The following is a 17553-nucleotide window of genomic DNA, read 5'->3' as shown; positions in this document are numbered from 1 at the left end:
TTTCAGATCGCGCCGTGACGCCGTGACTGTCGGAGTCGAAGTGAAATCGTTCCGCGTTTTTTACCCGCATTTTCTGTGTAAAAATGACCCTCACGCGAAATTACGGGTTCAAACATAGAACTAAGTGCTCAGGCTATCACTGTAATATATTAGTTAACGCGCTCGGTCGTAATTAACAATGATTCATTCGAATTTTCATTCAACAATTCGGATCTTTCTGGAATATTTCTCTCGTTTTTATAGCGTCCATCATGAAGTTGGAGCGGAATTAGCATCAATCAGAAGTTGGCGCTCATTATTACATTTCAATGATGGCGGCTAGATGGCGGTAAGTTTTTATTTACACTTTGAAATGTAATTAAGGTTATCGTTAAAAGCTCTTGATCAATGTACCGATAAAATGTTTTAATTCTTCGGAACAATGTAAGCAACTCACTGGACGAAACACTCGTACGTATTACATAGTATATTTAGCCAAAATAATTCATTCTCGGTATAATAGTCATCATGCATTTTATAAAATTTTGAATGTTTATTTCTTGATGTTATGCGGAAGATGCTTTGAGACTTTCTAAGCTGGAAAGCTAATTAATAAGCTTTCCACAAACATACATATACCATTGTATGGACTTGAAAGAATGAAAAGAAAATGCACATTACATCAGATCTTATTTATAACAATTTCTAGCAAATATAACTAGAAATCTTCTTTTCATTTTTAAATACTTTTGTTCTTAAATTATTACCAAAGTATATTATATGTATAGATGCTTTTCAGCAGGAGACACAGATGACATTATAATACATTGTAAATCATTACAGCCTTCTTGTTCGTCAATGTTAAACAGAAATGAAATAAACTGAGTTATACTATATCTATTGCTGGAAAGCACCATATATCTCAATGTTATATATCAATCAACTACATTTGGTGTCATATTATCTATTAAAAAATCTACTTCAGGCTTATACGAACTTGACAATAATAAATAGATTAATGAATTAATACCATGGTTACTGCTTTGATTACAGGTAGATTTTTTATTATATGAAAAGAATTAATTTAGAACTTACGTCATGTGAGAGAGATGCAAGAGATGTAGACGTAGCAGCGAGACCAATATCCCGTGGGTCCAACCCAAGAGCAGCTCCTAATTTAAGGGCATAAATTCCTGTGAGTCTTCTTAACGACTGTAACCTTAATCGTAGTTCTTGCAGACGCGTTCTAGTTTCTGTCTGTTCGTCCAAAAGATAATTAGTTGCATCCTGTAATGATATTACTCGCGGCTCGCAACGCTCCAGATCACTTCGCAGTTCCCTAAAATAAGAATAAAATAATTTTAAAATAGATTTTGATATATTATTTGTTATACAAATTTTCTATACAAATTCGGCTACTTTGATATATTTAATTTATTGATAGCGTCGATTTGCGAAAAAAATCGATAAAAATATTTACCTAAATTTGTTATATTTTGCTTCTAGGATATTGCTAGATTCGGTCAAATCGATTGGTTCGCTTGCTCTAATGCTGACCTCAGTGCGTTCGAGCCAACTTAATAATTCTTCTATAATACGATAAAATTGGCGATTCGTCATAAGGGCGTGCTGCAACTGATCCTGCCATTCCACAGCAGTTGTAGAAATTTTCTCCCATCTGCTGTTTGCCACAGCCAATCTGTCACGAAGCTCCTTCGCACGTTCTGTATCTTCAGTATGATCGACTAGGTGAGTACCGACTATATTCAGACTCGTTACAATACTCTTATGACTGTCGAGATCCAATAAAAACTCGCGATGATCCTGAATTACGTCCTCCAATTGTTCTATATCATTGGGCGGCGAATGCTGCTCACTCTGCGTACCCTCGGCGTACTCCAACCATTTGTCCAAACGCCATAAATCATTGTCCAGTTGAGCCCAATTACGACGAGAGCATAATGGACAGGTCAATCTGCCACTATCACTGCAATGTTTATAATTGTGATTATAACCAATATATTTGAAATTATAACTACAATTTAATTAATAAATGTTTTAAGATCATGTATTATATTATATTTAACATAAATTATGACTATTTCTGTTTGCTAAAGTTACAAATAGTTCAATTTTGCTTAATGAGATTATGAATTAATTTATGAAAGTTGAAAAGATTTATTAGCTACACAAAATTTTTTATTATATGAGAAACATTAAAACTTTAGAGTTTTTCGGCAATATTTTTATTAGTAAAATAAATTTATTTTATTGAATTTAATTGTTATATAGTTACTCACTGATCACATGGAAAAGCGTAAGCATCGGTGACTGGCGATCTGTATAGGATAAGGGAAGCATTATTATAATTGGCTTTGCTAAGCGTTATTGTTCGAATTAAAAATTATTGCAAGGCAGTGTTAATGCATCTATATTAGCAAAAGGATGAAGCTTAAATAACACAAAGAGAAAAGCGTTCATGATATTCTTACGAATCGTAACAGTATAATGATATATGTATTATTAATTGTTATTACTATACTTTATTAATTGTTTATTCAGCATTAGTTGTTATGTGAATATTAAAAATGACATAAATGGATGATCATCTACATATAAGATATTGTTAAAGTTGAAAATCATACAAATATATGCAAAAGTTATCAGTGTATACATAACTCTTATTAGTGTATATAAGTTAGTATTTTAGGACATTGATTTAAACTCTCAGAAAGTACCACATTAATAAGATAAAAAGAAAGTTTTATGATGTAATTAAAATTGTGTATTTACAGCAGGCGTGCCCAATATTTTGCTCGTGAGTAAACGCTTCCACTATCCTTTCCATTATCTCGTTGAGTGAGATAGAGAGAAAACAAAAATAATATTAAAGCTATCTGAGATAATCTATTTTTTTTTGTTTTCACTATCTTGTTTTCACTCGTCTTGCTCAAGACGATGATGAAGACGATGAGACGATGATGAAGACGACGAAGACGATAAGACGATGAAGAAATGAAAGCGTTTAATTTCGCGAATAAAATATTGAATAGGCTTGATATATATATATATATTATATTATCTACTTGCTTTCGCAATTTAATTAGTTTTTTCTATAAATATTTTTTTCTCTAAAAATTTGCATTCACATGATGAAGATTAATTGATAAAAAAATGTTATTGCAATCTTTGCTTACTACAAAACCTAAAATGCACTAGATATTTAAACATTGAAGTGAGCGTGAAAGAAACTTTACCTGAGCTCTCTGATTTGCTGTTCACGTGCTCTTGCTAGTGCAATGAGTGTTTCGTATCGAGCTATTAGTGTTGTTACCTCGCTACTTTTAGCAGTTCCTAAACTCAATTTGTCGTCTTCCATGAGCAGATTATGAAGGTGGCGTACCAGTTCTATCGAGGACTGGCAACTTCCGATTAGTTTAGCCTGTAATAATCCCGTGATATTTTAATAAAATAACAAAAACTACATTTAACTGAAAATAAAATTCTGAAAATAAAAATCTTACGATAGTTTTAGCAGCCGCATTGAGCCCAGGACCGGAAACGGGATCAGGTGTTACCGTTGCTTCCAAAGCGTTTAGGGCGTTGTTGCATTCGTTCAGGGCAGTTTCCAATTCCATCAAATATGCGTCACATGAAGTCATTCTGATGAGTCTTGGTAGGGTGTCTACTTGAACCGCGGTATCTCGCTCAAATTTCAAAGTTTCTACCTGTACGGCCTCGTCGACCTCCGATCTTTCTTGCGTTTCCAGTTCCGCTTTCAGCGCGATTACTCGTGACTTGATATCTCGCCATAGAAGTTGATATTCGTCTACCAGTTCCTGAATCGCGGCCACGTCATCAGGATTGCTCTCCTGCATAACTCGCAATGCTAACTCGTCTGCTTTGCGCAGCGTAACGTTTTGAGTATCGAGCTCTTCCTCGATTTCACTCAACTGTTGACGCCTTCGTCGCAACGATGCTCTTTGCTCAGGTGTGGCGAGGTGTTGCATTTGCGTTAGGCGAACATCCACCTGTGTCAAGCCCATTACTGCAGTACCATGTGTGGATACGAACTCACGGTAAGTCTTTTGTTCCCGTTGAATGCTCGAGATAATGGCGTTGATTCTTGTCTCCAGAACCAACCATCTGTCAATGATCTTCCGTGTCTCGGCCGTAAGAGATCTAAAGTTGTCGGTATCCAATCCGGACTTGGCCAGACGTCCAAATATCTGTTCTAGGATTTTTAAGGCTTTCTGATGAGCTTCGATATCTTTGGCGATCGATTTAGCTTTCTCGGTTATTTTTCTTGATTCTTCTTTCGAGATCTCTGTAAGATCGTTCTCCAACTCCAACAAAGATTTCTCTGTTTTTACTAACCATGGTTCATGCTCGCATCTGGTTTTTTCCAATTCTTGCAACAGCTTCCAAATCATCATAATTTTTCGCTTGCGCTCGGTAGATTTAATGCACACAACTTTCCATCGTTTCTCTAGACTTTCCATACCGTTCTTTATCGCGTCCATGTTAAAAGAAGCTTTCCATGTGTCGCAATCGTTTAACAGGATTTCACATAAATTTAGCACCTCACCGATATTACCGCTTTCAGCCTCAATAGTGATCTTGAGATGGTCGTGATCTTCGAGCTTTTTGTCGATATTTCTCTGTGTGAGTTTTTCAATAATGATAGCTTCTGATAGCTGACTTTCGATGCCGGTCAACCAAGTTCGTAAATCAGCTATCCTTTTGAGCAATGAGTTCATAGTTTGAATTAGATCGATCAGCTTGTTAGCTCTTGCTTTACCGCCGGCCATTAAACGATTCCACTTCTCGTTGACTTCATCTAAGGATTGCTGAAGTTTTGCTTTCTCTGTCTCTTCGGCGACTTCTATTAGCTCTTGCCCGGTATTCTGTAACCACTCGAGTTCGCGCTGTTTCAAACTCATCTCCGTCTGTAGTTCGCACTCAAGTCGCTTCAATGCCTCTTCAGGTTCGTCCAATGCCATCGTGTCATGGTTCTGCGTTCTGATCACTGTATCTTCCATCCACGACAACAATTTATTTAATCTATTTTCCCATCGACCATGAAGAGCACAACGTTCTCCGAGTCTATATGATAATAAAGCTAATTGGTATTCAAGATCGCCGTGTTGTTGCGTCAGAAGTGCGTCTTGTTGATTTAATGTCTTCATGTCGCTCGGGCTCAAACACTCTCTCAATTGTTCCGTGATTACACCAAGAGATTCCAAATTTCGTTGCGCGTTAGCTAGGCGAGTTCTCAAATGTTCAAGTGAGTCGAGTTGTTCTTTCGTCCTGGATAGACTTGTTGGTCCCGCATGGAAGCCCGCGCTTAATGTTTGGCCAATTTCCTGGAAGATCGTGACGATCATCTCAGATTGCTTAACGTGTTCTTCATGCAATTTCTGCACTCGTTGAACGAAGTCCCTCCAGGTTTCCAAACCGGCTCGCAAATTTGCGATCCGTTGTACGTTTGCAGCGTGTTCCATGCGTATCGAGACGGCCAGCGCCTCGTCGCAATTAGTTAGGAGGTACTCCTGTTGTTCCTGAAGAGACTCTATCTGAGTTTCGCCAACTGGCATCTTGTCCAACAGCGCCTGAATTCTTTGCAGAATCTTTTCAAGCCTTCTCAAGTGGATGAACTGTAAGTTCATGCGTTGTCGTTCTCTTTCAACTTCCTTTAACCACGTCAACAATTTCCTTTGATCTAATTTATATCTATCCCAGGCCGATATTCTGTCACGCACTGTCGCATGTCGCTCCAATATTCTCGCCAATGTCTCATTGTGAAGATTTGTTAAGGCATTGAATTGCTCGGTAACCGACCGATCACGATCCTCCTCTTGTCGCACCGTTAAAATGAGATTCTGCTGCTCAGGCAAAAGTTTTCGATGAACTTCGCAGAGATTCCGATGCTCCGATAAACTGTTGTAATCACCTGGCATACCGCTCGACAGAAAATCTTGCACATGCGTCAAATATTCTTCCCAAAGCTTTAACGCAGCGATCACGTCTTGCGAGCGGATTAATCGTGTCGACAAACGATGATACTGCTGGAAGGTTTCTTGAAATACGCGTTGCCATAACTGGACCACCTCAACCACCGACGGTTCTTGCACGGAAACATCTAACGCGCGATCCTTGATGGATTGAAGCTGCGGCTCAGTTCGAGTTAACGCGAGTAGATGATTTCGTAATATCGTCAGTTGTTCGTTAGACTCGCCTTGACCCACCGCTGTCAGACTCTGAAAAATAGACGGACAAGCTCTTCTGATTACGATCGATTATTTGATGACGTTCTTTAAAAAATAGACAGGGAAATAGAAACAAATTTATGAGTTAATTTTGGCGCGCATGAATGGTTCCATGAATTCTCGACACGTCGATCGATGCACTGATTAAGTACCGTTCTTACTAAGCTTCGAAGGAAACGTGATTTAACAACGTAGCAACGTTGTTATATTCTCCTAGCAAGTAGCATCGTATTGAATCGCCTTTATCTGTCGATCGACGTTGACGATGCACGCCGTAAATTCCGTCGGGAAACGGAACTCGGCGCGGCGCCGCTCTCAAGTTCGAAAGTTTCGGCCGACGATGTGTGCACGAGTGTTGCAGCCATTCAGCTGTTGCGGATTTCGTGACTGATGTAATTGCCACCACGGGTTAAGCCCTTCGGCCTTGACATAACAAATTGTTTCGGAACTACCGCGATTAAAATATAAACGCGCGTGCGAAGCGATGATCGAGGTTGTGCCAAGCACCAATGGTGCGCCGCTCAACAACTGATGGACGCGTTAGTACGTCAGACTAAAGCGACCTAACGTCGCGGCTCTAACTATCACCTTCCAAGCGCAGGGGAAACGTGTACATCGATCCTTGAAAAATGTTTTAACTGTGAGAAATTCGAGGAAGGTCTCGTTCTTCAAGGTCCTGAAGCCGTTTCGCACGTACGTGCCAGGATTAATCAGCACATCGGACACACACACTCGAGAAAAATATGTGAAACTATCATCATGTATATGCTTATAATTCTAGTTCGACATGAAACTGAAAATCGCAATATCTTATGCTAATAAAATTTTCTTTTTTTTTTATATTAGGGATAGAAAAAAGAGTTTCTTAAATCTATAGTTTCTTTTAAATCTTTATGAGATAATTAAAGAAATATGAGAAATAATATCTTGACACTCATAATGCTCGAGTATTCGCATTAAAACGAATGAAAGATGTTTGACTGGCATGCAGTTAGGCAGAAACAGATGCAGCATGAACGGAGGCATGTACCTGTTGGACCGAATCCAGGAAATTTTTCGTTTGGCATAGATCACCGCGGGCAAGTTCCTGGTTGAGGACACGGGCATCCACTGTGTCCGCGAGGGTCGACAAGGTTTCTCGAACATCTTCGAGTCGTTGACCTAGTGCTTCAACTTCGCAGTGCAGCGGTCCACCAGCGTCCAAACCCACATCCGATGCGATCTGTGCCACCAGACCGCGTAGTTCCGCTAGTCTTTCTTTGTGCTCCGCCAGTGTCTCCTCACAAACCTAAAACAAGTTTAAAATATTCAAGTTTTAACGCGTTCAGTTTTCGAATATAACGTGACCAGGGCCTATATTCTGTAATTTTTTTTGCATCCCTACCGACAGTTGTCGGTGTTGTTTCGCAACTTTTTCACCATATAAAATATCTGCACAACGACATCGACAACTGTCGGTAGGCGTGTAATGTATTTTTATAATATTTATACATTATTTCCTAATTTTAGATTATATTTGTACTTTTGTCATATGTCGGTGGTATGAATTAACCCAGCATATTAAAATATTAATGCAATTATTTCTCTTGCTCAAAATGCAATCAAGCGAGGAAGATCTAGAACGGATCTAAAGTTGTCTACGTGAAGAGCACGTGTTTATTCCTCTCTATTGATATTTATAGACGTGCAATGTATATCTATTACCGCTTCTACGTAGATACTAAGTTTACTATGAAAATACAATACTATACTGTACACATTTTTCAGAACTTTCGTTATCATATACCTTAATCCTCGAGAAATACATTTTATTTAAAGAAACGATTACCTAAAATTATAATATTATTGAGTCGAAAAATACCAATTATTTTTTATATGTTTCGTAATTCATACATTTTAATTCTTTTTGGTCTAGCAGCACATTCTTCTCAGATCATAATTTTTATTTCATTAGCTAATTCGCTAATTATCACTGAAGGATCGCAGAAGGAATCGATACATCTATTGCGACTGTATCTCGATAATTAAATACTCGAATCCGCAAGTGAAGAGATCTGAATAGTTGTAGTCACGTTCACGCGATGAACGTATTGATTTAATCTATTACTTGATATCTGTGATATAGATATCTGTTATACGTGGAATGTTGAGACGAAATATAATATATCAAAGACAAAAAATAAGCTAACATTTTTTTCCTTTTTATATCCACATAAGGATCGCAATGTTTGAAAAGTGCGCGTCTACTTAAATGGAGTAAAAAAGAATTTTTTTTCATTGAACTGTTTTAACGATGACTATAGATAAATGAATGCATACATTCTTGTAACACACACACACACACACACACACACACACACACACACACACACACACACACACACACACACACACACACACACACACACGAATACATTATCAGCTATGGAGCAAGACCTTTGTATATTTACACCAATATCCGCCTTTACAAAACACACTTACATTTATCTATATACAAAGGACAGACATTTTCGATTCTATTCGTATACTTTCCGATGTTTAACTTTCAATGCAATAAATTGTATAATTTAATAATTTTTTGAACAATATTATTTTGATGTTTACACTCTTCAAATTATTTGAAATTTTTCTTTATAATATTTTTATAATATTTTTATTAACAAATATCTTTAAAAATTCGACTTTAAAATTTACTCTGATCTCGATTTTTTTTTTAGAAATTTTCTTTGTCAACGATATAAATAAAAATGAAGGTCTCAGAAAAGTCACGCGTGTTATTTTCGCAGAATTAAAATTACTTCTGTCCTGTTTTTTTTTTTTTTTTTAATAATCAGCAGGAATCTCTGATTTGTGGCAAATAATCATAATTTTTCATAAATTTCACTGTTCTTCTACCTGCTCATTACATCGTTTTACCTTTATTTCTTCCGGCGTGCACATGTCTTTAGTCCATATCTTCGTTCATGGTTTCTGTTTTTTTTACGCGCGTTCTCATGAAGTTCCGCTCCAAAACTAGGCGAACACGTGCGGCACTGTACCTTCTTCTGTCATCTAAACACATGGTCCGAATCGCCGTTGCGCATTTCACATTCACGTATACGTATACACGTATACAAACTGATGCCTATGTATCATCCGATATATTCATGCTGACGCGTGACGGATGCGATGCTTAAAAATTTCCTCGGAGAGATAAGAAGGGACGAGTACGCGCAGATTCCGACGAGAACGATTCTTCGAGAAAACGTTATCGAGAGCGTACGCTGGATGCTGTAAACGTCGCAACGCCCTGGACCAAACTGGCGTAGTCTCCAAGGGATCGATGCGCACGTCTGTGCGGCTCGCCCTCTTGCCCCGTATTCTCTCGACGATCTACCCCTGCCAGTCGGCACGCCTGCACGAGCAATGTGAGCGAGGGGTGACGATGATGATGAGTCGACTTTTACTCTTATTCGTCCCTTTCTTGTATGCTGCGATAATATCCGTAGACAGTAGTAGTAGTAGTGCGCGCGCATAGTTGGGGACGATGACATCATGCGCTTCCCATTCAAGGGATGAAAGCACGTCTGTTGCATGTCCCTGACTTCGTTATTATCACGACGGAAAAAAAATTATTTTCATTCTGATATATATTGATTTTCTCCGTCGTACGGAGAATGTACAATAATATTTAATATTTTTATCATGTAATTATTAACAACACTTCATGATGAAAAAATAGATTGCACGCTTCTCCATTGAAAAAAAAAACATGGGTGTTTGTTGTACATCCTTGACCTGTTCATTATCGTGAAAGAAAAGAATGCTTCGCTTCATATGTATATCGTCTCCGATATGTATAAAGAATATGGATTGTAAAAATGTTTGATATTCTTTTAACAAATATGATATTCCTAATATTTGTTTATGAAGATACGATACAGCGTATCGCACCTAATAAATTAAGAAGATGAAAGAAAAAAAAACATAAAGGAAAATTGCCAAAAAATCATACTTGAGATATTTTGTTTTGTTTTCTCTTTTGATATTATTATAATTTATACGCAAGTTAATATTGAATATTGTAATTTGACATTTAAAGATATTTCTATTACATTTGATTTTTTGTCAAAAACAAATTAATTTATTGTAATCTCTTTTTATGATATGATATAGAAGATATGATTAAATCTTCTTCTTTCTTGATTTTTAAAAACACAGCTCTTTTAAAATTAAATTTGAGTAAAATAATGAAAAATGTAGTTGAGGAGGATAATATTAGGCGGCAATTTTCCTCTATGTGCATAAAAAGATTTAATCGGTATCTTTCTATATGCCACCTATATACTATACGTGTCTACACATATTTAAAATGTACATAAATTAAAATGATTTAGTACTTAAATATAAACGCAAAGAACTAATACACTCAGCTGCTAAACTTTAAAAGAATGCATAAATAAATCATCCGTATACGACAGAAAACAGATGATTTATTCATGCATTCTTTTAAAGTTTATCAACTGGAATATCAGTTCTTTGGCCGAAACCTCTCTAATTCTTGAATATTCAAATTCTTATTTTAAGAATTGACGTAATCTCTTACATAACTTTCTAATGCTTGTGAAGGTCACCACTTAACAGATCTGTTTGCTAATTATCAGCTATTAACGGGTCTTCTCACGTGTCTTCCGTTTCCGCGATAGAAGTTAGCAAGATTTTCAAAAGTGGACTTTCAAAGTAAGGCTTTTAATTTGTACCAGCAACAAAATATTTATAACATCACCTACCTTAACTTGCTTGACTGCTTCCTCCGGTGGCAAATTTACCACACTGTTCATTTGGGTGTCTACCCAGGCCTTCACCGCGGCGCTAGAGTCTCTGTATTGCTGCCAGAGTCTGCACGCGTGTTGATATCGGGTGCAAAGGGCATCCAATTCGGCCCTTGTGTCCTCCCAAGCCTGTACGGCCTCATTTACTGCGGCGTCGACTCTCTCGCGGACCTCTGCGGCGCAACTCTCCCGCAGAGGTTCGGCAGCGGCACGTAATTCGCCAATGAGAACCTCTCGAGCACCCAAATCGCCGTTCAAACCCTGCCGTTTCAAGAAAAAAATCCGAAAAAATATAATATATTGAAATATATATATGTACATGTATTGTAGTATATTCAATATTTGTACATAAACATTTTGCAAATATTAGAAATCAAACAGTTGTTGCTTTGATTAAATAAATTTGAGTTTTAATACAAAAAAAATAGAGCATCCGTACACTCATTTCTTAAATTAATATTATAATATTGAATACTTTTTAAGAATTATTAAATTCTCATTCACAGAAAAGGAGGTAACAATAATTTGTTAAATATGTTTTTCCATTAATCATTGATTTTTTTTAAGGATACGCTATATATATATATAATGAAAAAGAGATTGAACTTATTTTTTCACAGATTGAAACCTCGCAGGGTTCTCGTCTATTTTTATCCAATGTTGCTATTTCAATTTTAAGAATTTTGCCTGTATGGACGACTTTGCGTCAAACAATTCAAAGAAAGCCCCGGTTTTACTTAAAACACGCTATAAATAAATTTGCGGCACGAGACTAGCACATTTGGAGACTTACATGAATTCGGTCAGAACATGGTTGAACTAATTTTATGTCGTGTACTCTAGTTCGTTCACCTCTTGAATTTTCCAAGAAAAGGCACACGCAAGTGCGTTATCTTATTATCAAGAGAGAATATTAATTTTTATCGAATATCAAAATCTATACTATCATGTGAGAAAAGAAATTTTAAAAATTTTCTCAAAAAGAGTTATTCGATCATACAAGTAATTTATGTGAGGTATTTACGACTGATACTTTACCGTGTTTTATTTGTCTTTATGCATTGACGGCATTGTATGTCGAAGTATTAGGTGTTGGAATTAATTCGTAGCGTTTTACAAGTGATGGGGAAATACTTTCATTAATGTATTTTTTAATGCTCATGTGAAATAAATAACATTCTTTCATTAAAAACGCTACGAATTAATTCCAACACCTAATATATTAATATTAATTATCGATCAGTTGATCTTGAAGAACATTTTGACGTTTAGAAATTCTGGCGAGTCGCGAAGATAAATCGACAGACAGTATACTGGAAGAGGAAATCATAAATATATGTTTGAGCAGTCACGGCGCTTCTATAGACGCTTCTCCACGTGCCATAGTTTACATACCGCGTTATCATATAACATTAATGACCATAATCATCTTTTGTAATTGTTTTTAAAATGGTGCCAGTCATCATTGATAGTGCACGCTATATTTATTGCGAGATAGAATTTTCAAATACGCATCATCTAAGATGGTACATTTATTGTGTCGTTTCAAGATTCTAGAGATTACAAAGATTATTCGTGAATCTTGTAAAAAATAACGTTTTTCATTTATATTGTTAGTCAATTGAAATTGCTTATATTTTACAAACAAAAAACACCTCACGTTTGCAATTATAATACAATATTATCGTTTCGCTAATTATAATTTATGCACTTTATTGCATTTTATATACGCTCGATATTGATTTATTCTTTGCTGAATGAATCGCGAAATTCTACTGCCTAAAGTTATTTCTATCGTGTTTAATATTGCGTTTATGTTACGCGTGTAATTGTACGATTGATCGTAGACGTATCATGATAGATGTGTAATTTCATGTGATTATATGCGAAGAAATCGTGATAATAACTATACTGTACACTTTTATTTAGTATAATAACGTTTATATATCTCGCTCAACCGAACGAGAAATCGTGAGATACATTCTTTGCTTTACATATACTATCTCGTTACAGACGACCTGTTGCTTGTAACAACTTCACGCCTGGCATAATATATGCTGATTTAATACTCATCGATGGATAACGGTGTGTGCATAGACTTGCTTCTTATGTCTCGTCGCGATGCGTAACGGTCTCATTTGCAGAAAAGAAAAAGAGAGACACGATGATTCGGCGGAAATAAATCCTTACGAAATCATTTTCTCATATACGCATTCACATATTAGCAGAGAGTTAATCGATCGCCCCGGAAAGAAATATTAATGACGATTTCGAGCGCCGAGAAATCAAGAACTTTTTCCGAACTATTTTCTTATTAAAGTTGTATATCACACGCACTGATCGGTTCTCGTATTTGTAATAAGGTCGACTGCGAATGTTGTAAAGAGTCATACAAAAGTACCTATGCAGTTCACGCGACTACAAAATGATTAAGGCCCGGTTCCAACAATGTAATATTAACTTTTACCTCGGTTTAATTTACTCTTTATTTTTTTTCTAATTTGAAGAATTAGAAAGAGGATGAACATTAATTCTAATTAATTGTTTAAGCGGTATGTTACAAAATAATAATTCTTAAGAAGGAATGCCGTAGCAATAAATGATTTTTTAAATGTAAACTTCCGTAGAATAATTAATCGTTTCATATTTTTTTTATCGACACATGCAACGCGCGGTATCGAAAGGATAGCGCTGTTTATGTCCCGCACAAATGTACATCCGGTTTCCTTTTGCAGATAACGCATGAATGCGCTTATTTCATGCCGACGGAGCGTTTAAAAAAAAAAACCTCATCATTCGGTCTATCAAGCATGCGAATCGCAGTATCCGCTGCGCCACTTTCGATTTCGTTTTAGATAGAAATGTAGTTAATTTCAACGTTTATGTTTGCGATGATTATCATTAAAAACTTACCAAGTCATCACTAACGAGTGATGTGTTTAATTTCAATTCTAACGTCACAATAACTTTCTGTTAAAGCGTGAAACTCCGGAAATTCTATTCCAAATATTCTTCATGCAATCCGGAGCGACTCGGCAGTCTCGGCACGTGACACGCGGAACGGAAACGCGACCGCACCATTCAAGAAAGCACTCACCGTCCGCGAGCGAGGCGACGTTACCTTGAGGCTATTTATTGTGCTTCGTCTTCGTCGTGGAATTCCAGCGTCGGAGAGTCGCGCCGGTTCGTAAAGAATCGCCTCATTCGATTCGCGTTTATCTCCCGGCCACGACCGAGCGATAATGCAGGTCGAAATGCAATGAAGTATTTCGAAAGATATCGACGAGTTCGCGGATATTCTCGGCAGCGACGTAAACGTGACCACGGATCCCGCGGCACTGATAGGCACCGCGGTAGCGTACGATAACGCGACTCTAAGCCGTGAAAATAAGCGAGAGCGGGAATGTGACGCCTGCGCGCGCTGAGAAACGCGACGTTCTTGTAACACGTGTGTACAATTTGAATCACTGATAAGATCGGCTTGTATTTATAATCGGATTCGTTCGATGATGTCATAGTATTGCTACGGTAAAAAGTTTTACTGCTAATCATTTGTAAGCTAGGAAAGTTAGTTCGGAAGTTTCGAGATTACGATCTATTTAAATTTTCTCGTCCAACTTAAATATATTGTATATTTTCATAATTAGTATTCATTCGTGGCGAATAATAGATGACATTATAATGAACTCGTTGATATTCCATAAAGTCATTAAAAATCAATGATAATTTCATTGCTCAATATTATTATCATGAATAAACTGCTCTACTTTAAGAGCAAACTGATATAATATAAAGAAAAAAATAACTCACCTCGAGGCGCTCCGTGGCCTTCAGCAATCTGTCGTAATCAACGGAGTCTTGGACGGTTAACAGTTCCATCATATAATCCGCTTCTTGAACGGATTGTTGCACCATTTCCAGCTGCCTCTCGAATCGTCGCCACAACTCCAATCTATTTGTCAGCAACGAAAGCAGATGCGCGCATCTGGATTCAAGTTCGGTGTGTACATCCTGTATATTAGACAAGTCTCTTTCTATGCTCACTGGCGACACTGTTACTCTCATGCCGGTTGGTAAATTATGCAGCATCTGTCTTAATGCCATTAGATCTTGCCAGAGAACAGCTAATTCGTTGGCGACAGATTGACAACGATCTACAGCCGCGGCTACCAGATCGCTTTCTTGTCTTTCGCTACCTTCGCATTGATCCAATATCATCGATAATCTTTTGTGAGCCTTCCTAAAGCGACTTAATCCACGTTGAAGAGTCTGAATCTTTTCTTTGAGTAGCTGTGCCGAATCTAGTTCTTCGCTTATCTGTCCTTCTATGCAACGCGCTGATGATAATAAAATTCCGACTCTTTCGCTCTCCGCCGCTGGTAAAAGACCTAATCTACCTATCTCGTTCTGAATCAAAGAGATTCTTTCGAACAATATAGTAAGTCTCTCAACGTATAGGTCTAGTTCTTCTTCTGTCTTCAGCACTCCATGGAAACTATTGATGGTCATTCGTAACTCATTTAGCTCCTTCTCGAGTAATTTTAATTTCTCGTTCGACGAGATCTCGTCCGAGGAAATGCTGCGAGTGACATCTTTTTGAATTTCGTTGATCTTATCACTAATCTCATTCCAACGACCCTGCAACTCGTAGTGAAACTGTCGCTGCAACATTTCGTCCGACAGAGGTATAATTCGTAGAGCTTGCTCGAAGTAATTGTCCGCTTCGTTACGCGTGTTGTTATGAACCTCATATTGTGCTTTTAATTCCTGCAAGCGTAAAAAGATCGCTACAGAATTTAAGATGTTTAATCACTTGTGTAGTTATATCGGAAATTATAGCCGTATAGAAACAAAACATCGTACACAGTTCTTTCTTGCAATATGCATTTGAATTGTAGAATCCGGAATACATTATAATTGCATTACATTATAATTGCAGACTAAAATTTTTTTTTATAAAAAAGTGGATGACGCAACGATGACGATGATGATAAAAATGAAGCTAACGTTACGTAATACATAACACTTTCGTTCTCCAATTTTAATCGTACTAAAAATACGGCTCGCGTGAAAGAGAGGATGTGCTTTCGATGGCACAAGGCCAAATGTGTTGGAAAAATGTGACCTAAATACATGTACAAATACAGCTCACATCGCTAAATATTTTTATTAAATTACTAACAAGTTATAAATATATTTAACAAGAATCTAAACATATGTAGATCGAAAGAATGCTTACCCAGAATTGACGCATAGAACTCCCTGATGGATCATGTAATGTAGCAAGTTCCTTCTCAGCCATTGTTATCCAATGTTCTACGCGATTTGTTAGTATCTCTTGATTGTTCCAACTCTCTCTAAAAGTCAATAGTCTTTTTAGAGAGGATTCAATATTGTCTTGCAGCTTGACGATCACGTCTAAAGCTTCACCATATCGATCTTCAGGATCCTCAATGTCGATAAGATCACGAAGACTACGTGCCACACCGAGTAAGTGAATTAATCGTGCATGATGAGTTGCTACATCCAATGATAAAGACTGAAATGTGACAAATTAATTATTAAAATTAAATACAGGACGTTCATACATCACAAATTCGTTAGTATAATTTGTAAGCCTTAATATAATAGTATTAATATAATTACTAACTTGATATAAAGAAATGTATTGATCGTAGTCAGTCGAAGTCACCGTTTGAAGATCAGGAACTCGTTGGTGTGCAACCTGGAGCCATCCTCTTTCTTCTTTTACACCCTGCTCGAGTAGCATCCATCGCGACGCCGCCAAAGCCATTTGTTGCGCTCTTGAAGCTGCCTGATCGAGCAGCGCCGTTGCTTTACTATGTAGTTCTTCGTGCAAACCGGAGTGTTTGGCTCTGGTTTCAGGATCTAGATTGCCTTCCAATGATTCGAGAATTGCGCGACAGTGGTTCAGATTGACGAAAAATTTTCTGTGCTTCTGCATCTCTTCCTGGAGATGTTCCAGGCTTACTGCGGATATCGGACTGTCCAGCAAATTTTCAGCGATTTCGATAATTTGCGCAAATTCCTGAAGAGTTTGCTCATATTCTTCGGCTAAAGCGAGCAATTGGAGAAGACGTTCTCGTTCGATACATATACCATGTTCGATGATCTTTGTTATCTCATGCGCTGCGTAGATTTCTTCAGGTATAATTTTGCCGGGATGATCGCGCAGTAATTCTTGAGCAGCATCGAGAAGACTACTTGTCTTCCACATATGACAGCGATTGGTATTGTCTAATTTATCGAGTTCCTGTAATTTCCATTGTGTGGAATACTCGCTTTCGATTATGTAATCGAGCTGTTTACGTTGTTCTTCGACTAATCTGTAACAAGAATTTATCATAGAAAAAAAGGAAATTAATGATTAAACTAAAATTATATTTATTTTTTATCACTTCTACTTTTATTTTTGGTTTTAGTGAAATATACTAAAAGATATACTACAAAAATTTATTATTAAACAAATTTAT

General features: G+C 37.1%; 1 protein-coding gene across 12 annotated transcripts in view; it reads right to left on the bottom strand.

Moving 5' to 3' along the window:
• Msp300 (Muscle-specific protein 300 kDa) overlaps window positions 1-17553 on the bottom strand; it is a 93795-nt gene that overhangs the window by 3854 nt on the left and 72388 nt on the right. For 10 of the 12 annotated variants that reach the window (XM_087412941.1, XM_087412898.1, XM_087412912.1 and 7 more), the window contains 10 exons: window positions 16710-17406; window positions 16299-16598; window positions 14870-15826; window positions 11018-11320; window positions 7279-7536; window positions 3504-6239; window positions 3237-3421; window positions 2280-2318; window positions 1460-1966; window positions 1075-1318 (listed from right to left, as the gene is read on the bottom strand). In XM_087412941.1, the coding sequence (XP_087269067.1) occupies window positions 1075-1318; window positions 1460-1966; window positions 2280-2318; window positions 3237-3421; window positions 3504-6239; window positions 7279-7536; window positions 11018-11320; window positions 14870-15826; window positions 16299-16598; window positions 16710-17406 (6226 nt within the window). Of the gene's footprint in view, window positions 1-1074; window positions 1319-1459; window positions 1967-2279; window positions 2319-3236; window positions 3422-3503; window positions 6240-7278; window positions 7537-11017; window positions 11321-14869; window positions 15827-16298; window positions 16599-16709; window positions 17407-17553 lie in introns of those variants that run through there. The other 2 variants (XM_087412910.1, XM_087412935.1) reach the window with 2 other exon arrangements.

The sequence above is a fragment of the Acromyrmex echinatior genome, chromosome 1 (assembly GCF_024713525.1).
Source record: "Acromyrmex echinatior isolate Ae372 chromosome 1, ASM2471352v2, whole genome shotgun sequence".
NCBI lineage: Eukaryota > Metazoa > Arthropoda > Insecta > Hymenoptera > Formicidae > Acromyrmex > Acromyrmex echinatior.
Note: the sequence above shows the minus strand (reverse complement) of the source record. Positions and strands in the feature narration are given on the sequence as shown.